The sequence below is a fragment of the Narcine bancroftii genome, chromosome 7 (genome assembly GCF_036971445.1).
Source record: "Narcine bancroftii isolate sNarBan1 chromosome 7, sNarBan1.hap1, whole genome shotgun sequence".
NCBI lineage: Eukaryota > Metazoa > Chordata > Chondrichthyes > Torpediniformes > Narcinidae > Narcine > Narcine bancroftii.
Genome location: NC_091475.1, coordinates 75,138,584 through 75,164,366, shown reverse-complemented (window position 1 = coordinate 75,164,366; position 25,783 = coordinate 75,138,584). Strand labels below are relative to the sequence as shown.

General features: G+C 42.4%; 1 protein-coding gene across 2 annotated transcripts in view; it reads left to right on the top strand.

Moving 5' to 3' along the window:
* The first annotated feature begins 221 nt into the window (after positions 1-221).
* LOC138739015 (dTDP-D-glucose 4,6-dehydratase-like) overlaps positions 222-25,783 on the top strand; it is a 58,283-nt gene continuing 32,721 nt past the window's right edge. Inside the window, exons 1-7 of one of the 2 annotated variants that reach the window (XM_069890345.1) lie at positions 222-549; positions 4,035-4,101; positions 5,168-5,236; positions 7,906-7,996; positions 15,622-15,764; positions 20,197-20,295; positions 24,416-24,475. In XM_069890345.1, coding sequence (XP_069746446.1) covers positions 509-549; positions 4,035-4,101; positions 5,168-5,236; positions 7,906-7,996; positions 15,622-15,764; positions 20,197-20,295; positions 24,416-24,475 — 570 coding nt within the window. In that variant the 5' untranslated portion in view covers positions 222-508. Of the gene's footprint in view, positions 724-4,034; positions 4,102-5,167; positions 5,237-7,905; positions 7,997-15,621; positions 15,765-20,196; positions 20,296-24,415; positions 24,476-25,783 lie in introns of both variants that reach the window. The other variant, XM_069890344.1, reaches the window with a different exon arrangement.

The window sequence follows — 25,783 nt, the reverse complement described above, 5'->3', positions numbered from 1 at the left end:
TTCCTGTTCAGCTGCGAATTTCAGTCGATGTACACGTTAACAAACATCGTCACTGGAGAATAGTTAAATATTATGCTGCTGTTCGTACTTTAAACCAAGTTGCAACAAAAAAACGTAAACCGAAAGATTCCACGCCATTAACCGGGGAACTTCCCATGAAAGAGGAATGTAGCAACTTGCTGCGCCCCCCCCCCCCCCCCCCCACCCCGTCACTCCGGGAAATCCCCGTCACCGCTCCTGCGAAAGTCACCAGGCTGAGCTCCCGAACGCGAGCCTCTCCTCTCCCACCTGCCCCGTCGCTCCGCTCTTCTCCGCCACCAACCGGTCTCGTTCCCCAAGTCCCGACCCCACGGGGCGCAAGGGGACCCCGTTCGCGAGCCTCAAGCCCAGCGGGCACAGCCAGCCCGTCGCAGCAGCCGCCTCGCCACGACTCTCCGACGTGTAGTAAAGTGTCAGCAAGAACTGTGGCAAAAAGCAATCAGATGCTTCCAACGCCCCTGCAACGATAATGATCCGCACCACGGCTAAAACGCTGTCGTTATTCCTTTGGTAACATGGGCATTTTAGAAGCGTTTAGACTGTTTTTTAAAAAAAGACTAAGTGTCCGTACTTTACGGCAGCTACAGCTACAGATAGGAGGATGTCTGCGTCGGCCTGGGGACTCGACGTGGCCCCAGCTCCGTTTGGCAAGCGGCTGCTAGTGACGGGCGGCGCCGGCTTCATGTACGTGTCTGATGTTCGGTCCGGGCGCCGATCTGACGGGGACCCTCTGCTTATTGTGGACGCCGTGGGGGTTGGCACGGGGGAGGGGGGTCAGGGCTGTGGCCGCCCATCGGCTGCAGGGCAGGGGGAAGTCGCTGCTCGGAAGGGCGGGCAGGATTTGTGCCCAGTGCTTGGGATACTCGGTAGGAGACCTGGGAAATTGAAATGCTGCTCCTTGTCCTCGTTCTGACCTGCTTGAGTGTTTCCAGATTTAGTTCACATTTTCCTGCATTGAGAATTTTTTGATTTTATTGAATGTCGAGAGTGGTGGGTAAAGTACTTGGGCACGACCAAGTCAGATTGGAAGTGCACTCATCCAGGGAGGGAGAGGGCATTCAATTGCAGTGCTGGAAGACTGTGCTAGGTAGGCAGTGATCCCGTTGTCACAACCTCCGATGAGCTGTTGTATTCATTAGCTTCTGGCTAAAAATGACTACCCTAACCTGGTAAAAACTTGTTTTCGCACGACCTTTGGCCAGGGCCAGTATCTCTAGGTTCAAGTAGATCAAGGGTACCGTGTGGTGGATGTTCGGGCTCCTCGGTAATTCTTTGAGCCTTATTTAAGTGTACAAAAACAAAGGCGAGAAATCAGACTGCTCAAACTACAGGGGAATCACGCTGCTCTCCATTGCAGGCAAAATCTTCGCTAGGATTCTCCTAAATAGAATAATACCTAGTGTCGCCGAAAATTTAATTATAGTCATTTATATGAAATGAATTATTTGCCTTTATTGTTTAAAATTAAATATGATTTGAGTCGAAGGACAGATTTACCGATTACATTAATAGGACGAGTTAATTGTATCAAAATGAATATTTTTTCTTGAATTTGATATATATTTTAAGATTCCTCAAAAAAAAAATTAAGGATTTAAATGCTTTGGTGAGGAAATTTCTATGGAAAGGTAAAATGTTAAGGGTATAATTACAGAAATTAACTGAAATATGTATTAGGAGGCTTGCAACTTCCTAATTTTCAAAATTATTTTGATGCAGCACAATTGAAATTTATTAATAGGATGTTTGAAGTGGATAAACCTTTGATATGGAACTATCACAGATTGGTGAGAAGAAGATGGATCAGTTTATCTATAGATGGAATCCTAAATTATTGAGTAATTAATCATTTACCTGTTTTGAAACACTTAATGGATTTATAGTATAAAAATAATGAAGTCATCGGCACTTAAGGCAAGCTTTCAGATAAAACTCCATTCTATCAAAATAACTTTTTCCCTTTTACACTTGATAATCAACTTTTAAAGTTAAGGGATCAAAAGGGTATTAAATTGTTGCAAGATGGTTATGAAGCAGGATATTTTATTCTTTTCAAAGAATGAAAGAGAAATATGGTATATCTTCAAATACTCTTTTGTTTTCTTACTATCAAATTAAAGCCTTATTGTTGGGTAATTTTGGACATACTCTATGGTTACTTAGACAATCTAAGTTTGAAATTTTACTTATTGAGGGTGGTAAGAAAGGATTTATATCTGAGATGTATGCTTTATTACAGAAAAAAAATGCTTAAGCCAGATATTCATAAACCTAGATTGAAATGGGAGAAAGATTTTGGTGTATGTATCTCTCAGGATGATTGGGAATGAATTTATGTAGGGATAGTGTATCTAAAATTGTAAATGTAAGGTATCGATTGGTTCATTATAATTTTATTCTTCAATTATATTTAACTCCAGAAAAATTAAGGAAATTTTATTTCTTCGGATATATGTTTTAGATGTCAGAAGGATATAGGTTCTTTTTGACATTCTACTTGGTCATGTGAGGCGGTGAAACCCTTTTGGAAGAAACCAGGAATTTCTAGAAGTTATTTTGAAAGTGACATTTTTATTAGATCCTGTGATGTTTTCATTGGGTAATATTAAGAGGATTAGTTTACAATTGAAATTAAATAGATTTCAAATTGCTTTTTTGAGATTGGCTTCAGCTATGGCTAGTGTGGCAGAGTATATAGATATGTTTTTGGGAGATAAATTGGGAAAGGTTTGTTAGAGTAGGTTACATACAAACACTTTAAAACAAATCTTATTTTAAATACTGGAGCATTGCTACTGCTAGACATATCGGATCCACAGCTTTTGCGAGAGCTTTGAAGAGTGCTCAAGAGACATCACTAATGGATTGTTGTTTACAAAGGCAAGATCTTGTTGGAGCCACAGATTGTCTGGAGATGTCCAAGAGGATCATGTGGTTTTGCAAGCAGAGAAAGTCAAACAGGCTTTCTCTCAGAGAGGTAGAGAGAGAGAGACACACACACACAGATCACTTCTATAGTGTTACAGCCAGCAGAAGCTGGGAGTGGAACAGGACAAGCTGGCAAGCTTGTTGAAAGCCCCATTTGGAAGATGGCCTGGTCAAACCCTTGTGGTTCATCCAAATGGAGAGGATCAGCTGCCTAATGTTTCACTTGGACTAAGGGAAACAAAAATGAACTCTGTGGTGACCTGAAAGAAAGAGGTTATCATCTGGAGAACCTTGAAGTGGCAAGTTTGATCAGTGAGCCACTGAAGTGGCTGATGGAAGTATATCAGTTGTGGATGTCCGAGGACAACAAATCTCTGTGAAAATCAACAAGATCCTTCCTGAGCGGTACCATTTACCTTTCAAGCACCAAAGCCTGGTGAACTTTATAAATGTTAAAAGCTGTGCACAGTATAAGAATTGCCTGCAACCAGTGAAATTGGAGGAATGAGATGTGAGATTGGACTGTGAACCAAATAATTTTTCTGAACTTACGCACACATTACATACACGTGCGTAAGTCAATAGTGATAAGTTAAAGTTTGATTCTATTTTCATGTTTAAAGATAATTAAAAGCAACTTTTGTTTAAGTAACCATTTGTCTTGGTGAATATCTATTGCTGCTGGATTTTGGGATCCTCTGGGCTCGTAACATTTTATGGGGACTCGCCCTTTCGGATTGAAAATTGGAGTTTTTGTGATTTATTAGTTAATTAGGTTTTTTTTTCAAGCTAATTTAAAGCTTGTGTGTGGAAAAACAGCTGCAGTGGATGTTGATAAATTTATGTCACAACCATCACCTGCAGAGCAAGAGAAAAAAGGAACTGATGGTTATTTCTAAGGCATTAAAGCTGACTGAAGTCAAGCATTGGATGAGGATTTAACAGAGGATTCTAGTGAAATATTAAATAGGTGAGGGAAAATTTGTTGAGAAAGACTTAGAAAATGACTTGAGCTGCATCATTTATTCTAAACAAAGTGAGTGATCAAATGTGCTTTTCTTTTGAAGTGCTTCGCATGTGATTATTTGCCTGCTGGAAAGATATCCAGATTGTTTGATCATAAATTTGGACAAGGTGAGTCTGCGACAACAATGAAATTGTGCCACATTACGTCCTCATTTGTGTGGTATAAGAGTATAGACTAACAACAGATCACAAAACAATGCAGATCCCACTGGCAATAACTCTAAGGCTGCAATGACATATAACAGACATCCTTCTGTCAACATGGTAGCTCTGTGCAAGGTTCAGCTTGTATCTTACAGCTTGATAGCCTCAACAGTCTCCAACATTGGCTGCAAACCTACACAAGTTCCTGAACCTGCCTTTCCCAAGCCTGGTTCTGTCTACGCTGCTCTGAGCTCCAGTTCCAGCTTCTCACATACCCAGATTCCTGACACTTGTTGTTTCCAATCTCAACACAGACTCTGACCACTCATCTGCTTCACTGCATGGTTAGCCCAAGATACCATATGCAATCCATTCTCTCAGTTAGCGGATTCATCGGATACCACAGGATGAATGTGGAGGAATATGCTACACTTACTAGCACCCCCTGCTCTAGGCAGATCTGCTGAGAGCAATTTAACCAGAACATCAAACAAGTGAATCTGCACATTCTTTGGGCCCAGTGCAATATACAAAAGAACTGGATAAACTCAGCATCTGTAGGAAGTAAAAGGCAATACGTTTTGGGTCTGAGCACTTTATCGGGAATGTGGTAAAACAGATAGACATCTGAATAAAAAGGTGGGAGAGATGGGGTAAAGGGAAGGAGGAGAGGAAGGAAAATGGTAAGGGGTAACAGGTGAATTCAGATGGGAGGGTTAAACCTGAAAGGAGATGGGGAGAGAGGTAATAAGGGTGGCTCTCTGATTAGAGAAAGAAGAGTAGGTGGTGGGCAGCTGGAAGAAAGGAGTCAGAAGGGTAGGAAAACAGAGAGGGGGTGGTTGGTGGGCTAGTGGATGACGGAGAAGTCGATACGATGCCATGGTGACTGTGTTTGTTATGATCAATGTTTAGATGTGCTTGAAATAGAGGCGATTCGGACTTGACAACAACAGTGTAAATGTTGTGATTCCAAACAAAATGGGTCCAATATTTTATTTCAGATTCTTTAATTATTACATCCTTCTTGCAGCTTGATTACTGTGCAAGCCTAAAGAACTTGAAATCGGTTTCGAGCAGGAAAAACTACAAATTCATACAGGTATTTAAATTATTGTTACACCCTTAAACTGCTAATTGATGATTGATCATTTCAAAGTTATTTGTGTGGGAGCCCAGCTTCATAACATTACAACTTTTGAATATAAAATTTGGAAAAGAGAGCTTTTTTTTGAGCAAATTCCACCGAGCAACACCAACTCTCCTTAACCTTAATGTTGTCTGAATAATGAACGGTACAGTTTCCAGGGGCCAGATCTTCTGTAACAGACTAGATAACATCAAGGAGCATTCAACATCAATTCCATAAATTATACAATTTATTTTAAAATATTTAAATGACAATGTTGTTTTGTTCCAACAATGTGAATGCATTGAGATGTTACTGCTTTGGAATGTATTTGATCTGATTTATTTTTTAAAAGTCATAAAAACTTGGAACTGGTTAGGCGATCTGGCCCTTTGAGTCAGCTCTGTCATTCAGCAAGATTGTGGCTGATTCACCTCGTATATTATATTTCTGTACTATCTTTCTCTCCCTTGACACCCTGAACCTTATTCCAATCTGTCAAAATCTTTTTTTTTTTAATGACCTCAGTGATCTGAGCTTCTATCAAGATTTGAGATAGAAAATTTAAAAGATTCATTGGCTTCCGAGCTAACAAATTTTGTCCATTTTTATCACCCTGGTCACAACCTCTTCCCGCTGCTACCTTTGAGGAAAAGGTACAGAAGCCTGAAGACCAGCGCCTCTAGGTTCTGTGAAGATAAATCTTTTTTTTTATTTCTTTGCCATTTTCTTATTCCTAATGATATTGCCCCAGTCACAGTGTGAAATAATTTTTGGAATACAGTTGGTAAATGAAAAAGGATTGTGCTTTTCACCATGGTGAAACAGACCTGTCTAAATTTTCCATAAATGAACGTTCTACCTGAATTTCTGATGCTGGGACAACAATCCTTCTACCTCATGTCAAGTCCAGCTTAGTGTCATCTGATTGTACAAGTATAACCTGACGAAACAGCCTTCTCCAATCCTCAGCATGCAGACACATAACCAGACATAACACACACATACAGACAAATAATATATATGCAGGACAAGTATTTCATCGGCACAATAAATAATATTGCCTTGTACAGATGAGAGTCTCGGTTGGTTAGTGGGAGCAGTTTCTTTGGTCATTCTGCATTCTCACTGCCCATGGGAAGAAGCTGTTCCTCAGCCTGGTGGTGCTGGCTCTGATCCTCCTGTATCTCTTCCCTGACAAGAGCAGCTGGAAGATGCTGTGTGCAGGGTGGAAGGAGCCCTCAACGATTTTGCGCACCCTCTTTTGACAGTGATCCTGGTAGATCACGTTGCTGGGAGAGAGGGAGACTCCAGTGATCCTCTCTGCCACTCATGATTCTGTAGATTGACTCCGATCCATTTCTCTGCAGCAGCTTGTGCCACATTGTGATGCAGCCATTCTTGATAGAGCTCCTATGGAAGGTTGACATAATGGTAGCTGGTAATCTTGCCCGTTTCAGTCTTCTCAGGAAGTGCAGCCACTTTTGCACCTTCCAGTCAAGTAGTGTCAACTCCAAGGAACTTGGTGCTCTCCATTCCCTCTACTACAGAGTTGCTGATGTGTAGTGGAGGGTGGTTGTTCCTGGTCCTCCTGAAGTCCACAATCATCTCCTTCATCTTGTTACGCAAGTTGGATGCAACAAAAACACCACAACAAATCCAGCAATAATTATGTAATTGTCAGAATAGTTAGAAAGATATCACACATTTATATGATTACCTCTCCATCAGTAAACAACACATAAAGTACACATGTTTATGACACTAATGAACAGCAGTAGAGTATCGTGCCGTTCAGAGGGATTGAGGTTGGTCTGTTGCCCAATTCAAAATCTGCCTAAATTTTTTAATATTTCCAGTCACCAAAATATTTAGCAATCTCAGATTTAATTAAAAATCTAACTATTGGCAAAGTTTAATTTCCCATCGTGGAAGATTAACGTAAATTGGTGCATCCTCACTTCATTGTTGAAGTGTTTCCTTGTTTCACTCATGAAAGGCTGACTATACCAACTCGTCCTCTTCCACGCAATCTGTGGAATGGTACCTGTGAAAGATAGCAATCAATTCAGACACAGTAAAGTCCTGTAAATACCAAGAAAGGCAGCTAATTAATTTATTTTGGTGAAGTTGGTTGAGAGATAAAGGTTGCACAGAATATTATGAAACATATCCATTTCAGTTAATTTCATGGCTCCTTTCGAATCCACCCAACTGAGCAAATGTAATTGGTGTATTTTGAGGAAAAAAAGGTTCCAAAATCAACAATTTACTCTCTTTTAACTACCTTTGAAAAGGCCAGTGTATTTATTTTGGTGTTATGAATGTTAGTCAGGACACTGCCATGGGAAGTTTGCATCTACCCAAAAATAAATGATGCAGTTTGAGATACATAAGAATGTTATTTTTCTAGTGAACTCTCTCCATTGCCACACAAATTCAGGATCAGTAAGTTATGTATTTATATTTAGAAAAAAGATCTTGCATATTCCTTTTCACATGATGTTTTATGTATTTGAGGATTATCTGAGCATTTTTTTTAGTTGTAATCTTTGTTGAGGCATTTTAAATTATTCATCTTTGAGGCCCTTATTTAAATTCTTATGGTAACGATTAAAATGTTTTGTTTTTGTTATTCATAGGGTGATATTTGTGATGAACATTTTATGAAGCTATTGTTTGGAACTGAAAAAATTCACATCGTTCTGCATTTTGCAGCTCAAACTCATGTTGGTAAGGTGTTTAATTACCTAACTTTGCACTGTTTCGCTTGCTATTGTTTGCAGATGTTTCCCAATATAAGAGGAACCAAAATGTAAAAGGATTTTGTGCATAAAATTTAATTTTGTTTTTATCCAAGTTAATTTTTTTAAAAACTTAATAATTTATTTATTCCAAAGTTCTTGACAAAGGCAAGTTTTTATATATGTTAATTTATTACTTTGATACTTAATTGCATAACACTCTCAACATTGTACAATTAAAAATGGACATTAATTTTGTTTCTACAGAGAGTGTCCTTCGGATACCTCTGCCTCCTCCTCTCAAATTCATCCCCTTTGCTTTCTTCCATTCCTTCTATCCACTTGAATTGAATGCATCATAACTATTTTCTATGGTGATAGATCAGGAAAGAGGAAAGACTTGGATGTTCTTGTACACAAGTCGCTGAAATAAGGAATCAGGTGGATTTGGAGTTTTGAAAAGGAAAACAGAGTAAGATGATTTGAGTCTAGGAGCAGGGATATCTTGTTGCAAATGTGTAAAGCCCTGGTGTACCTGAGTGCTATTTTAGCAGAGGAAGGATATTCGTGCTATGGAGGGAGTTCAAGGAAGGTCCACCAGACTGATACCTGCAACAGTGGGAATGACACATGAAGAGGTGGTCACTAAGGCTTATGGTCACTTTTTGCATGCAAGGTTTAGAGGCGATCTTAAAAAAAAAAAGCCTACATAATTATGACTGGACAGATTACAAACAGGAAGGATGATCCTGAATCTAGGACTGAGAGTCAAACCATAAGGATAAAGAGTAAGCAATTTAAGACCGAGACTGGGAGAAGCGTCCTGTCCTGGAGAGTGGTAAACAATTTTCAGAGCAGTATTGCGTGTTTTAAAGATGTTCCATTTGATGGAATGCAGAGGTCACCAGGTTATGGAAGATGGAATTATGCAATTCTCCCAGACTTTGTTGTATAGTCCTCAAATCGGCTATAGTCCTCAAATCTCTTCACCAGGAACCATTGTAGAGATCACCCACATAAAAATGCCATTGCCTTCTCCAATTCTAGATTAGGTAAGATCGAACATTCCGAATCCAGAGAACCCTCTTGTTGCCACACTTTATTTAACTGCAGATATTTTTCTCACTGATTTTTATTCTCACATTTTTATTCAAATGTTTGCTTTCTGAAAAGAAGTTGAGGATTATGATAGACCACGTCAAGCTGAACATAAAGATAATTTCAGATTTGTTGTATCATCTAGGAAATTGGAGAAAGATTAAATTAACTTTTATTGGATTTAACACGTTTAATCGCATAATGATGCGCACGTTGCACAACAAATGTGAGGACCTCAGGTTTTGTCTTGGTCACCAATTTTACAACTGAAGTAGAGCTCGTAGACTTTCTTAGTAAGTGCAGTCATAATGCGCCTTTGAGCCTTAAGCGTATACTGTCCACAAATCTAACAAAGCATTGCAGTGTTGGTGGCATTGATGAGTCATTTCTGCTGTATTGAATCTTCCTGATGACAATAAATGCTATTGTTAAGTACCACTCGCTATGCTATTGCCTGAAGAACATGTGCCTCAACATGCATTCAATCTCTATCAAAATGCACAGCATCTGAATATGTGAGCTGCTGCATCTATCTATCCTGCATCTATCCTGGCTAGGCATGCCCAAGCCTAAGATAACATTTGCATAGTACCGGCACTGAATGGATGCCCATGCAGGCTTGGATTGACCAAATCAGCTTGCTTTGTGGGCAATATACTACAGGAAATCACAAAAATAGGTTATACCTAAAAGACAGTGTGTGATAGAAAAGTTTTAAAGTGATTTTCATGGTCAGCAGCTCAAAATGCATAAAATACACCCAAAAGTTTTCAGGAAGCAAATTCTTTGTGGTCCAGTGCCCCTCCCTGATTATTATAACTGAATATACTCAGACAAACATTTCACAGTTCACTTGCTGGTAACAACTCCTGTCATCCACTCTCTAATATACTTTTTATAAATCAGTCCCCATGGGCTTTCGTGGCTAAAGATTTACCATTAAGGTTTGGGGAGGGGCGGTGGTAGGGGGCAGAACTGTTTATCTCCGACAAGGAAAATTCATTTTATGGATGGTGCTCAGGAACTGAATCCTAAGTTCCCACGGAACCGCTGTATCACATTCCAGCTGCACTAGGATATTTTGGTTAATCTTTTTTTTTGGATCTGGGAGCTTTTCAGCATTCCCAGGGTCAGAAGACTACACAGGAGAGTGGAGAACATTGATCACAGGAGAAACATTCTCTGTGCGACAAAGCCATCAAGATCCTCTCCAGCTAAGGATAGAGGTTGTTGTTATGAAACTGCCAGGGCCGTCTACTTGAATGTAGTCTGCGAATGCCTGTAATCTGGTGAAACCTACAAAAATAGTAAATCCCCATGCATTTGATAGTGTGGCATCAAAAAATTCAGTGCTCTCGGCCACAGGGTATCATTGCAGATGTTATCCATGGTAGTGTCTTGAGCACAACTGTCTTCAGCTACTTCTCTGTGAACTTCTAGGGTGAGAGTTGGGGAAGTTTGCTGTTAATTATGTCCTTTGCAATGAATGTTCATTGACTTTTTCTGGGTTGCTTTAATTGCTTCAGCAAGACTGGGGAAGCATTCAGCATTATAAGGCTTTTTCAGGTGCATTCTCTGCGAAGAATGCGCCTGAAGAAGCAGAAGTGGCCTTTTAAATTGCAGTTCAGGTGGCAGCGTTGAAAGCGGGATGCACATTCCAGCTCCTGTCCCTTGGGCTGTCAAGTCAGGATGGCTGGCTGTCAGCTGGGACAGCCAGCACGGGCTGTCCCCCCACTGATCCTGCTGCCCCACTCATGGGGCTGGAGCGGCCGGCGGGGGGAGGAGGCTGGAGCGGCCGGCGGGGGGAGGAGGCTAGAGCGGCCGGCGGGGGGAGGAGGCTGGAGCGGCCGGCGGGGGGAGGAGGCTGGAGCGGCCGGCGGGGGGAGGAGGCTGGAGCGGCCGGCGGGGGAGTACGGGGGCTGGAGCGGCCGGCGGGGGAGTACGGGGGCTGGAGCGGCCGGCGGGGGAGTACGGGGGCTGGAGCGGCCGGCGGGGGAGTACGGGGGCTGGAGCGGCCGGCGGGGGAGTACGAGGGCTGGAGCGGCCGGCGGGGGAGTACGGGGGCTGGAGCGGCCGGCGGGGGGGGGGGGGGGTACAGGGGGTGGAGCGGCTGGCGGGGGAGAAGGAGGCACTCGAGTTGGGTACCGGCATTGTTTCGACCAGCCCCATTCTCCCCCGCCGGCCGCTCCAGCCCCCTTCTCCCCACTCCCGAAATCATTCCCCACAGTGTGGGGATGTTCCCGTGCCAGCTGCCCAACAGTGTGGGGACTGGGAGAGGAGCTGTCAGGTGCTGACCAGCTGACTGTCGACCGAATGCAGCCACTTTTAGGCGGCTGGGGAGGCCACTGTGCTGAGGGGATTATCCCTCTCAGAAGAGGGTTACCAAACTCGCCTTGCAGGCACCTCCTGCACATCCATGTGGCCTTCCCACAGCCACATTTTGCCAAAATATGTGGCTTTGCAAGCGGGGTATTTGGCCACCTGAAAGTGCCTATAGATGGGAGGTAACATTTTTTCCATAAAAATGCCAGGCAATGAGCATCTCCAATATAAGACAATCTCACTACCTACCCTTGACATTACTGAACCTGTCACCAACAACATCCAGGGCTCACCATTAACCAGAAACTCAATTGGACCAGCCACACAAAATACTGTAGCTACAAGCAGATCGGAGGCTGCATATCCTGTAGTGAGTAACTCCTGGTGTCCTAAAGCAGTGATGATCAAACTGTGGTAGCCAAAATTAGGATTTAGAAATTAGAAAATTAAGTTTTACTCTGGACTACCACAAGTATACAACATTTTCCATGGACCATTGTTGACACTAGACTATCAGTTAAAAAAATGTTAGGGAGTATTAGTGAATATACAGTTAATGAAAGAACCATTGATATTAGCAAGAATTAGCTTTCAAAACACTTCTACTGAATGTGTGAATACAGGCAGTAATCAGTTTTGAAGTCACAAGATGCAGCTATGAAACAAAGATTAATCTTATATTAAAACAACAATTGCAGTGTCATTGCAGCCTCCTGACACAAATAGCCAGAAAACAGATAATCAAATAGCTGAATACAGAAAATGGTGATTCTTCAATGTGTTCATGTCTACAGATATCAGGACAGTAGAGGTGAAATTAGTGTTGTTTATGACAACCTGAGGCTGAGTGGAAATGGCCTCATTGGTAAACCTTCCCTCTTTGGAGCAGTAACTGATTCCTTCATTAATATTGCAATGCCATCTTTTCTCCCAAAATGCCCCTGCCCCACAATGACTGAAGATCCTCTACCCTGGAATGCAAAGTTGCATCTGCTGCATCTCTTTCACCAAAGTTTCTGTGGGTGACAACAATATCACACACCTTATCCTCACTTCATTTGCCTGACTCTTCAGATTCCTTGCATACCTAGCTTCTGAAATCTGTGTGTGCTTCACCTGGATTCACCGTGTGTTGACTGTTCCTCGACCCCCACAGTTACCTACTCCTTGTTCCATTTCTTTGCCAAATTAATTTAAACCCTACCCAACAACATTAGCAAGTAGTCATCACCTGTCCTCTTTGATGAAATATTCTCTCCATAATGGACGTGCTTCATGTGAATTCGACATTATGGATGGCAGGTCCCACTTTCCCTAGATATGGTCACAATGACCCAGAAATCTAAAACTCCTTCCTACCCCATTTTTCTGAACAAAACACTCAACACATTGGTTTGGAAATGAGTTCCTGGGAAAACGGAGGACTGCAGATTTGGCAAACCTCACCGAGTTCATTGCAGGAACCAACTTCCCATCCATTGCAGACATCTATGTGAGACACTGCCTCAAGAAGGCAGCCAACATCATAAAGGATGCCCATCACCCTGGTCACAATCTCTTCTCGCTGCTACTTTCAGGCCGAAGGCATAGAAGCACTTCTAGATTCATGAATAGTTTTTATTCAATAGGCTCTTGAACCTCCCTGCACTACCATGAACTGCTCTGGGACCTCAAAAATATCTGTCTGCACTCCTCAAATGTCATTATTTTTACTTACACTGATTAAAACTGAATATTATCTGACCTTTCATATTTTTATCTCTATTTTATGTCTTGACAAATCCTAGTAATTTAATTTAAACTATTTTTATTTGTGTGTCTTACCTGTTTGGCTGCAGCAAGCAACAATTTTGGTGTATTTTTACCAAGTTCTGCTGTATTTGATACTGACCGCAACAACGCTTGTTTCCATTGCTGGAAACAAATGTCTGGTGGGAGATGCACTCCTGAGTTTTCCCTTAGCACCTGACGTCATACAACCTCAAGCAGAATCGAAATGGAAAGGAATTGTCCTTAAATTATCATCGTCCAAAGATTAGAGGACAATCAGAGGGTGTTGATTGTCTGGAATTCAATACCCCAGAGGTTTGTGGAGGCCACATCATTGGGAACATTTAAAGGAGTAGTATGGAAAATAGGAAAACTGAGGGCTGCAGGAAACTGGCACACAGGTGATTAAAGGGGCTAATCAGTCAGGATCCTATTGAATGGTAAGGTGGAGTTAGATTTTTTTATGTTCTTAAGCTACTGTCATTGAATAATGCTGCTAATTCTTTGACAAGACCTCATTTCAGATGACTTGTTTTGATTTTATATTTGGGTACTTAGTGGAAATGCTCCCAAATCCTATTCACCAGTCAGGGCTGCCTCCTGTCGTGCGTCACTTTCTGAATCGTGGTGTCACCGCCAGTTTTACAGCTAGCTTCTGAGGTAATCTCCTCGTGGGTGGGTCCTTCTCTTGCTTTTTGCAACAGGATGATGCCAACCTTCTTGGGAGGTTCTTGAACTGCTTTTGAAGGGCAGGTGCAAGTATATTTGATTGTCTGAATGGTGCCTTGCTGATGCTTTAGGTTTTCAGGAGGTGAATGACCTGCAGCAGGATCCATAAACTCTGCTGGCTCCAAGTTCATTGGCTGGTCTACCTAACTACCAGAAGTGAGCATTGACTCTCCCTCATTGGAAAATATTGTTGCCTCGCGCTTGTGTCGCGTGGATGCAACTTGCTGCTTCTCAGCCAATACGTGAATATTGTCCATGTCTTGCTGCAAGCAGCTGTAGAGAGCTTTATTTGCTGAAAAGGTATTTCAAAGGATACTCTCAACAGGATCACCAATATCTCTGGTTATTCAATATTCCCTAATCTTGTCAGCCTTGCCATTTACTCAAACAGAAGTATGCTTTCCCTGAACTTTCCATTTCTCTATTTTCAAAGCCTCCCACTTGCTCGTCACCTTCTACCTACAAGTGGCCTCTCTGAATCATTCTGTCCATGTTCTTGTCCAACACCATAAAAGTTTGCCTTCTTCCATTAGGAAGGAAAACATGAGGTCCTGCAAAAAAAATCAGAGTTTGACAGAAAATTAAAAGACAGAATCTCTAGGGTAGTAATCTCAGGATTACTCACCATACCACAAATTGTTTATTGTCACATCTATCGAGAAACAATAAAACAATAACAATGTACAAAAATAAAAGTAATAGTGTAAGAGTGCTACAATAAACTTGTAGGGGATAGGGTATAAACACAATGCTGGAGAAACTCAACAGGTCAAACAATGCACTTTCTATAGCAAAGATAAACGCAGAAACAATGTTTTGGGTTTGAACCCTTCATCAAGGGAATAGGATATGCAGTTCTCTGTTACATCTTCACCAGGATGTGGACTTACAAGTCATGCTGATGTCCACTTCTGCTGTTGGGACTTCACTGTGAATAGTCAGGAAGCTTCCAGGTAAGGTAGCATGGTCACAGAGTGACAGGTACATTTGGAGTAGGTGCTACGGAGCTGTGCCCCTTTTGCCGAGATTTTTAACATGGAACCTAAAACCTTTTCATGCCCAGGTCTTCTGAAAATATTATCCACATATATTGGTATTTCATTTATCTGTTCTTTACCCACATCATAGCCAAATTTTTAAATGTCCTTTTTATCAGGAAATATTGAAGCCAACTTATTCATATGCTTTGATATAATCAGATGATCTTTCATTATTCGTATTGAAAGTATTCGTAAATTCCTAATCATGAGTCTGAAATTTGTCTTGATGTTACTGTGTAATATTGTCTCCATGAACACTGCTGCAATTGTAGATTTAGTAATAAAATCTATGTGAAAGAACAATGTTGAAGTTCTTGGTCCACAGTGGAAAAAAAACATAAGAATTTGTGTTCTCAACCATGTGATTTTTTTTAAAAAAAGATAGCTACCGGTATGTTCACAAAACAATGGTTAGGCATTCATTTAGAATTGTTACATGATCAAGGTGGCAAGTGATTAACGCAACGTTTTACCTGGGGGCTCTGGTTTCCTCCCACTGTTCCAGGGGTTGTAGGTTGCATATTGGGGGTAAATTGGGTGGCACGGACTCGAGGGCTGAAATGGCCTGTTGCAGCACTGTACATCTAAATTAAAAAAAATAAATAAGTTTGGTGCTGCCACTACATTAATTTGCTTTACTGTTCTTCTTTTCTAGATAAATCATTTTGCTGCTCTTCAGAATTCAAAAATGTGAATATTTATGGTACAGAAGTCCTAGTAAAAGCTGCTTATCAGGCTAATGTTGAAAAATTCATTCATGTTAGCACTGATGAAGTCTATGGAGGAAGTATTAAAGAGGTAACTTTTTTTCTTGTACTCAGGCTATGGACTGTATTGATGTTTAATGTCCATTCATTATTGCCCTTCAAATGTCAGTGGTAAGCCATGGCATTGAACCTTGAAATCCTTCTGGTGGAGAACTCCTGGCACTGTTAAGAGGGAGTTCCATAATCTTGACTTCACAAATGAGGCACACCAGTTATATTTCCAAGTGGGATAATGTTTCTGAATTGGGAAATGTGTAAGTTTTCAGATGGAACTTCCCATGCCCCTTGTCCCTTTGTGGTACAGTTCAGAGGCTTGCCCATTTATCTTGCCCATGGTGTATCAGAGATGGAGGGGGTGAGTATTCAGGGAGGTGTACAAGGTGCTAGTGATGCCAAATGCTTTTTTCCTGGGTGATGCGTTGGAGTTTCACTCATCTCGACAATGGAGAGCACGACACTCCTAATATGTGCTGAGCACTCAGTGAAACCTCGAACTACTGGATGAATTGCTTGTAGAATTGAGCAACAAAAAAACTGCTGGAGGACATCAGAGGGTTAAATAGGATAGCCGATGTTAGAGGGCAGATGGCTGGGTATAAAGAGGAGAGGGTGGGAGATTAAAAAAAGCCGGGTGAGAGGAGGACAATGGGATGGGAAAGACAGAGACTAGAAGGTGAGGTGAACTGTGATAAGGAAGGGATGAGGAATGGGAAGTGGAAGGTTTCGCAAACAAATACATTGGCTTACCACTTTTAATCCTATCTACCTCCATTCCTCACTTGGCTTCATCTGGCCATTTTTTCCCTTTGTGATTGCACCTGTCATCTACCTCCTCTGTCCCAAAACTTCCCCCACCTTGTTTTATCTGCCTATCTTTCCCTCACCTGGTTCCCCCTATCAGCCCTTGCCTCTGTCCTCCCTCCCACCTCCTTATCCTATCTCACTTCTGATGCAGGGTCTCAAAGAGAAACACTGACCATGCGAAATTGTTTGACTGGATCCTGCACCAAGTCTGCATTCAGTACTGCAAGGGAGATATTTGTGGATGCAATAATGTTTCCTTTATCCAATCCATTTGACTGATTTTTGATAGCATATGGAGTGAATAGCAAAGGGGAAAAAAAAATCACTGGTGTGTGTTTCGGCCACTCAATAATAATATTACAGTGGCATAAACCAATAAATATTGGAGGCATGCAAGGATGGTATAGCAGTTATCGTCAGGGACTTTAACATGCACATCAAGTGGAAGAATCAGGTTATTCGAGGCAACCTTGAGGAAGCCTTCAGAGAATCCATCCATGATAGCTTTCTTGAGCAACATGTTACTGAACCTACAAGGGAACATGCCATGTTGGATCTGGTCCTGTGCAGTGAGACAGAAAAAATGAGCAATCTTGTAGTTAGGGATCCTCTTGGAAAGAGTGATCACAGTATGATTGAGTTTCTCATACACATGGAAAGTACAATAGTTTGGTCTAAAACCAGTGTATAATACCTAAACAAGGGCAAGTACAAGGGGATGAGGGAGGAGTTGGCCAGTGTAGACTGGGAACAAAGGGATGGTTGAGGAACTGTGGAAGACTTTCAAAGAGATTTTTCACAGTGCTCAACTAAAGTATATTCCAGTTAAAAGCAAGGACAGTGAGGGCAGGGATGGCCAGCCCTGGATAACTAAGGCAATAAAGGAAGACATCAAACTAAAAGCTCTGCGAACAAAGTCGCCAAGGTCAGTAGGAAACTGGAAGATTGAGAAAACTTTAAAAAGCAACAAAGAACCACAAAATGAGCAAGAAAGAAAGGGAAGGTAGATTATGGAAAAAAAAATATGAGCACCAAATATGAAAATGGATTGTGAAAGTTTTTATAATTAAATAAAGTAAAAAAGGCTGACTAAAGTGAAGGCTGGGCCCTTGGAAGAGAATGAGGTTAGATAATGAGGAAATGGCTGAGGCTTTGAATGACTATGTTATGTCGGTCTTACTGTGCTGAACATGTCTACCGTGCCAAGGACAAAGGTATGGATGCAAAGGGAGTTGCTGACCTGGATACAATAGTTATTACTAAAGAGGCAGTGGAGAGCAAACGTGTAAGCTTAAAGATAAACAAGTGTCCTGGTCCTGATGGAATTCATCCCAGCATGTTGAATGAAATGGCAGACGTTTTGATGATAATTTACCAAAAGCCCCTGGACTCTGGGCAGGTCCTGATGGATTAGAAGATGGTGAATGTCACACCACTGTTCAAAAAAAGGATGTAGGCAAAAGACAGATGAGTCTCGGCTGGTTAGTTTAACGTCTGTATTTGGGAAACTATCATTATAAAGAAATAGCAAGGCATCTGGAACAAAATGGATCCATCAGGCGGACGCAGCATGAATTTGGCAAAGGCAAGTCCTGCTGGACAAAGTTACTGGAGTTATTTGATGATGTAATGAGTGTGGTAGATGGAGGGGAACAGATGACCTCATTTACTTGGAATTCCAGAGGTGTCTGATAAAAGATTTGTGCATAAGACAAGGATGGATAGGGATGTGGGGGTGGGGGGGGGGTGATGTTTTAGTATGGATAGAGGATTGGATAGCCAATAGAAAGTAGGGTTATATGGGTGTTTTTCTGGTTGGCAATCAGTGGTGATCTGTGTGCCTGAGAGGTTGGTGCTGGGCCTGAAACTTTTCAGGATGTACTAAACATTACAGATCTGGAGGAGGGAACATAGTGCAGTGTATCTGGGTTTGCTGATGGCATTAAAATGAGTGGAAAAGAAAATTGTGCAGAAGATACAGAGAGTCTGCAGAGATAGATAGGTTAAGTGAGTGGGCACGGGTCTGACAGATGGAGTACAATAATGGTAATTGTGAGGTTATCCACTTCGAAAGGAAAAATGGAAGATCGGATTATTATTTAAATGGGAAGTGATTGCAGGATGGTGCTGTGCAGAAGGACTTGGGAGTGCTTGAGCATGGATTGAAAAGGTTGGTTTGCAGTTGCAGCAGGCTATCAAGAAAGCAAATGGAATGTTGCCCTTCATTGCGAGAGGGCTTGAATTTGGGAGCAGGGAGGTTATGGAGCAACTGTACAGTGTTCTGGTGAGGCTGAATCTGGACTATTGTATGTAGTTCTAGTCTTGTGAGGAAGGATGGACTGGCTTTGGAGGCAGTGCAGAGGAGGTTTACCAGATTGATTCCACAGATGAGGGGGGTTAGCCTATGAGGAGAGATTGTGTCATCTGGGACTATGCTCCCTGGAATTCAGAAAATTATGAAAGGCATAGTTAAGATAGAGGTAGATAAGTTGTTTCCACTGGTAGGTGAGACCAGAACTAGGGGACGTAGCCTCAAGATCCAGGGTAGTAGATGTAGGACGGAGATGAGGAGGAACTGTTTTTTCCCCAGAGAGTGGTGAATCTATGGAATTCACTGTCCATTGAAGCAGTAGAGGTGACCTCAGTAAATAGATGTAAGACATGGTTGGATAGAGTTTTACAAAATACAGGAATTGAGGGACATGGAGAAAAGGCAGGTCAGTGGAAATGAGCAAATCGTCAGATTAGCCATGATCTTATTGAATGTCGGAGCAGGCTTAATGGGCCAGAAGGCTCCTATTTCTTATTTTCCTAAATATTAATTTATCCATGTGCAAAAAATGATGAGAATATTGCAGACAATCTTTTTGTGGTGGAGCAGTCCATGATTATTGTAACAAGGGGAACTTCAAAGGTTTAATGCAATAATCATGTGATACTTAATGCCACCCAATATTTTAGAGGATATTCTCAATACAAAGACACTGATCACTCTGACCCATTCTGTCTTTGCCTTTTAGGGATCTCCAGTGGTTAGAATTAATTCAAATGGACTTTTCTTTATATATTAGTTTTATTAGCATTTTAGGTATAACTTGTCAGTTACATCCCTCTGGGTTTGATCAGCTCAGTCATGATGCTTCCTGAACTATTTTCATGGATGGACATTGAGTTCTGATCCCCATCCAGAGAATATTCTGTGCTCTTCCAAGCCTTCATTTCTTCAAAGTCGCATTTAACCAGGACAATGGATGAAAGTGGCCATCTATTATTAATCAGCAGGAGATTTCTGTGTCCATGTTTGACCTGATAACATTAGCCTTGGGGTTCAGAGTCTATATGGAGGCCCCAGCTTATCCAGTCTCTCCCTAGAACTCAAGCCCTCCAGTCCTGGCAGCTTGCTGTATATACAATACTCTGTTTTGAAATGGCTGGGTCTGATGTTTCCAGAAGTACAACTATATCAGCGCCAATGATTGAAAATTTAGTGTTGAGTGGGGGTGAGAATGAAGATTGAGTTGTGTGGTAGTGAAGGAATCTGCTTTTAATGCCTATAATTAACACTGAAATAAACTAAGCAAATCATCAACAAACATGAAATTGGAAACTGCTTTAACATCAGTAATATACCAGTAAATGTCTCTTGGTCTCTGATGTAGGAATTCAATGAAACGTCACCGAGATGTCCCACAAATCCCTATGCAGTATCAAAGGCAGTATCAGAGTGTATCGTTATGTCCTACTGGGAAAATTACAGGGTAAGTTTTCGTATATTTTATCTTATCAAACTTTGCTCCAAGGATTTCTCCTATATTTACAAATAATTTTGTCAGGTGTTTTCAATTTACTGCCAACTATTCTCAACTGATCTTTGTTTTCTGAGTTCTGGTTGACCTGCTTTGACAGACTTGCTACATACATGGGGTCATGCCTTGCTGACACATTCCCTTCTCACAGCCAATCTTCCCACACCTGTACTTACCAGGTCATGACTTGGCTTGTCATGGTTGACTCAAAGTATTTTGAAACTTCATGTAACAGCAAGATCTCTGACAGTCAGAGAAAAATCAAGAGGGTGGAGAGCCAGGAAGGGTTGGGAACCGTAGACAAGTCCTTCAGCACTTTTCCATGGGGTCCTACTGCCCAGCTGTCCAGTCTGATAGTCCCATACAGGTTTGAACTTCCTGTAGAGTGGGGTTGGTGCTGTTTTCTTCACCGAATCCATGGAGTTTCCATGGCAGATGGTGGCGTCCCTGCTCGGCAGCCTAGATCTTGAACGTTGGAATCTCCAAGGGAGCAGTGACCAGTGCCGGGTATCAGTGGGAGAACACAATCCTCCGAGGGTTAGAGGACCCTACAGGGGAGGTGAACACAGCAGAAGACTAGCGAGCGACTCGGCGGACAAAAGACTCACTCCAGACTGCTGGAGACCGGCTTCTGGGAATATGAATTCATGAGAGCGTCGATGGTGGCCAGGGTTCTCAAGGCCTCGGGGGCTGACAGTTTCCCAACCACAGGATGCCTGGAGCTCAGGTTAACTGCTGGACTGAACAAGGGGACAATGCAGCAACCGAGGTTACGGAGGCGCAGGAGAAAGTGGCATCGGAGGGGCTGGTGGGATCCATGGTCACTCGACATCTCTGAAGGGATTCTCTTTTGTTTCTCTCGCCTTTAATATTATTATCTGAGTGTTTCTCCGGACCTCGGGGCCCACAAATACACAATGCACAACAGATAATAATCACATCAGAGCTTCAATACAAAATTTCAAATATATGTAAAATATTCTGGGATGACTTGCTCATCAATTCCAAAGCCAGTAGGAAGAAGCTATTTCCTAGCCTGGCTGTCATGATTCTGATGTTCCTGTACTTCCTTGATGGTCGGGGATCAAAGATACTGGATGTGCTGGATGGGTAGTGTCCTCTATAATTCTTTGAGCCCTATAGGCCCGGTGAATTTAGTCTCAACTCAAAATGTTGATTATTCCTTTCCTCTGCTGGTGTGACCCGATCCACTGATTTTCTCCAGCAGATTTATTTTTGCTCCAAATTCCAACATCTGCAGGTCCTTCTGTCTCCTACTCATGGCAGTTTGAACACCTAATTCACACTTTCATTTCCATTCCACTCTCTCTCAATGGCATTGTTTTAGACACTAAAGAAAAGCACTGATTGCTCTTGAAGATGGATGCAAAAGTCCCAAGGTTCATGGTCAAAAAATCAAAGTGGTCACTTAATGACAAATAACCTAGATATGTTAATGACGGACAGTGTGGGCTCTTAATGGATTCAGAAGGGTAATATTGTGTACATAGATTTTTTTTTTAAAGGGATTAGGGCAAGTGCAATCACTGCTTCTCTGCTAAATATATGTCTATCCTGTTCAATTACTTCCATCATCATTTCGATCCCTGCCTTTATCCCACAATTCAGTGTTAGCACTTTTCATTCTTACCTGTCTGTTGTTACGACCCAACATTCATGTTCACTGTTATTCCCTCTTCCTTACCATTATATTGTTAATGCAGTCTTTGGCTTCTTTGCTAATTCTTAGTATATTTCAGATTTATTTTCAGAGTACATACATGGCATCACATACAACCCTGAGATTCTTTTTCTGCTGGCCAGGCAGAATTACCACTAATAGGTAGTGCAAAAAAAACTATTCACAGCGTATACACATAAACAAATAAGGAACTGTAAACAGACAACTAATGTAAACAAGCTGACGGCAATACAGAGAGAATAAAAATAAATCAATAAAGTGCACAAGTAAGAGTCCTTAAATGAGTCATTGATTAAGTTTGGCATTGAGAAGTCTGATGGTGGCAGGGTAGCAACTATTCCTAAACTTGGTGGTGTGAGTCTTATGGCACCTTGACCTCTTTTTTGATGGCAGCAGTGAGAACAGAGCATGTACTGGTGGTGTGGATCCTTGATTCCCGCTGCTGTCTGACAGAAGTGTTCCCTGTAGATGTTCTTAATAGTGGGGAGGGTTTTGCCTGTAATGTTCTAGGCAGTGTCCACTACTTTACACTCAAGGGTATTGGTGTTTCCATACCAGATCATGATGCAGCTAGTCACCACACTTTCCATCATACCTCTGTAGAAATTTGCCAGGCTATCATACCAAACCTCCGCAAACCTCCTGAGGAAGTGGAGGCGGTGATGTGCTTTCTTCATGGTGCCATTATTGTGTTGGGTCCAGGAAAGATCCTCCAAGATGGTGACAAGGACTTAAATTTTCTCACCTCCTCCAACTCTGATCCCCCAATGATCACTGCCTCAGATTTTCCCTCCCTGAAATCGGCTCCTTAGTTTTGATGATATTGAGAACAAGGTTGCTGTTGGTGCACCATTCAGCCACATTTTCACTCTCCCTGCTGTACACTGACTCATCGCCTTTGTTTATACAAGCCACAACCGTGGTATCGTCAGCAAATTAGTAGATGGTGTTATTGTTGCACTAAGCTACACAGTTGTAGGTAGAAAGTGAGCAGGGTGCTAGAACACAGCCCTGTGGTGCTCTGATACTGATGGAGATGTAGAGGAGATGTTCTTACCAATCTTCATTGATTATGGCCTGGAGGTGAGGAAATCCATGATCCAATAATACACAGCGGTGTTGAGTCCCAGGTCTTAGAGTTTGCTCATCAGTTTTGAGGGGATGATGGTGTTAAATGGCAAACTGTAGGCGATAAAGAGCATCCTGATGAATGCATCTTTACTGTCCAGGTATCCAAGGCCTTGTGTAGAGACAATGAGATGGCATCCACCGTATTGTGTTGCTACAATAGGCAAACTGGAACGTATCCATGTTGCCGCTCAGACAAGAGCTGATATGTTTCAACATTATATTTTAGGAAGGATAACAATAAGATAGAGAGGGTGCAGAGAAAATTTACTAAAATGTTGCCTGGATTGCAGAATCTAGAATACGGAGAAAGATTGAGTAGACTGGGTCTTTATTCATTGGAGCATAGAGGTTGAGGGGGGATTTATATATAAATATAAATAAAATTATGAGGGGGATAGACAGAGTAGATATGAATAGGCTCTTCCCCTTGAGGGTAGGTGAGATTGAAACGAGGGGTCTTAAGTTAAGGGTTGGGGGCAAAAGTTTAGAAGTAACATGAGGGTAAACTTCTTCACTCAGAGAGTGGGTGGCTGAGTGGAATGACCTTCTGGAAGAGATGGTTGCAGCAGGGTCAGTTTTGTAATTTAAGAGAAGATTGGATGAGTGCATGGATGTGAGGGGATTGGAGGGTTATGGGCAGGGAGCAGGTAGGTGGGACAAGAGGAGATCACTTAAATCGGTGCAGACTAGGGGGCCAAGATGGCCTTTTTCTGTACTGTAATTGTTACATGGTTTATATGGTTAGATATTAGCAATATTATTAACTATGCCTTGCTTATCAATTTAGATATTTGAATTATTCTGTGACCTTCATTGAGTTCTGTTGAATATTTAGGCTTGGTACCCAATGACTCAGACATTCATACACATCTCCCCTGCACTGTTCCAACTCCATCTCTAACTTCAGTAAATATAATAAGAGTCACCACCCCACCACCCGCCACACATTCTTCACCCCCTCCCCATAGGAAGATTCGGGAGTGAGATTACACACCATCAGATTTAAGGACAGTTTTTTTCCTGCCATTTTCAGGTTCATGAATGAACCTACACTAGAAAATTTATGTTGCCTTTGTTCTATACCAACTGTACTCTCCCTTTTGTATGAGGCTTTCCTAGATCTGCTCATAAACAATCTCTATATCTTGGTTACACAAGGGCTGTGTAAATCCATTGGTATTCCCTTTGAGCACATATGTACATTTATATGCCCATTTTTATTTCTTATTTCTTTTACAGTTCCCTGTTATTGTGACCAGAAGTAGTAATGTTTATGGGCCCCATCAGTATCCAGATAAAGTAAGTCGTATTATTCTGTAATTATACACTCAGTCACACACACACATACTTGTGAGAAATTTTTGGCACCAATAAAATCATAAATACAGTGGGTAGAATTCTCTTATTCCATTCTAAGTATTTAGGTTTTATGCCTGATTGAGGTACACATGTGCTGCAAAAGGCCCACACTGAAATTTGACAAGATCTTATTTTGTGTTTATTTTAAAGTGTGGAGTGAAGAGATAAGTGTGGATGTAAGTTTTGGTGTACATTTTGTGGGTGTTTCAGTTGATAAAAGTGAGTAGGGATGGGGCATGTGTGAGAGAAAGGGTGGATGTGTGTGAAAGAGAGTGGATGTGAGTGTGAGAGAGAGTGAGTATGTGTGGGAGAGAGGGAGTGGGTGTGTGTGTGTGTGTGGGAGAGAAAGTGGATGCGTGGGAGTGTGAGAGAGTGGATGCGTGGGAGTGTGAGAGAGTGGATGCGTGGGAGTGTGAGAGAGTGGATGCGTGGGAGTGTGAGAGAGTGGATGCGTGGGAGTGTGAGAGAGTGGATGCGTGGGAGTGTGAGAGAGTGGATGCGTGGGAGTGTGAGAGAGTGGATGCGTGGGAGTGTGAGAGAGTGGATGCGTGGGAGTGTGAGAGAGTGGATGCGTGGGAGTGTGAGAGAGTGGATGCGTGGGAGTGTGAGAGAGTGGATGCGTGGGAGTGTGAGAGAGTGGATGCGTGGGAGTGTGAGAGAGTGGATGCGTGGGAGTGTGAGAGAGTGGATGCGTGGGAGTGTGAGAGAGTGGATGCGTGGGAGTGTGAGAGAGTGGATGCGTGGGAGTGTGAGAGAGTGGATGCGTGGGAGTGTGAGAGAGTGGATGCGTGGGAGTGTGAGAGAGTGGATGCGTGGGAGTGTGAGAGAGTGGATGCGTGGGAGTGTGAGAGAGTGGATGCGTGGGAGTGTGAGAGAGTGGATGCGTGGGAGTGTGAGAGAGTGGATGCGTGGGAGTGTGAGAGAGTGGATGCGTGGGAGTGTGAGAGAGTGGATGCGTGGGAGTGTGAGAGAGTGGATGCGTGGGAGTGTGAGAGAGTGGATGCGTGGGAGTGTGAGAGAGTGGATGCGTGGGAGTGTGAGAGAGTGGATGCGTGGGAGTGTGAGAGAGTGGATGCGTGGGAGTGTGAGAGTGTGGATGCGTGGGAGTGTGAGGGAGTGGATGCGTGGGAGTGTGAGGGAGTGGATGCGTGGGAGTGTGAGGGAGTGGATGCGTGGGAGTGTGAGGGAGTGGATGCGTGGGAGTGTGAGGGAGTGGATGCGTGGGAGTGGGAGGGAGTGGATGCGTGG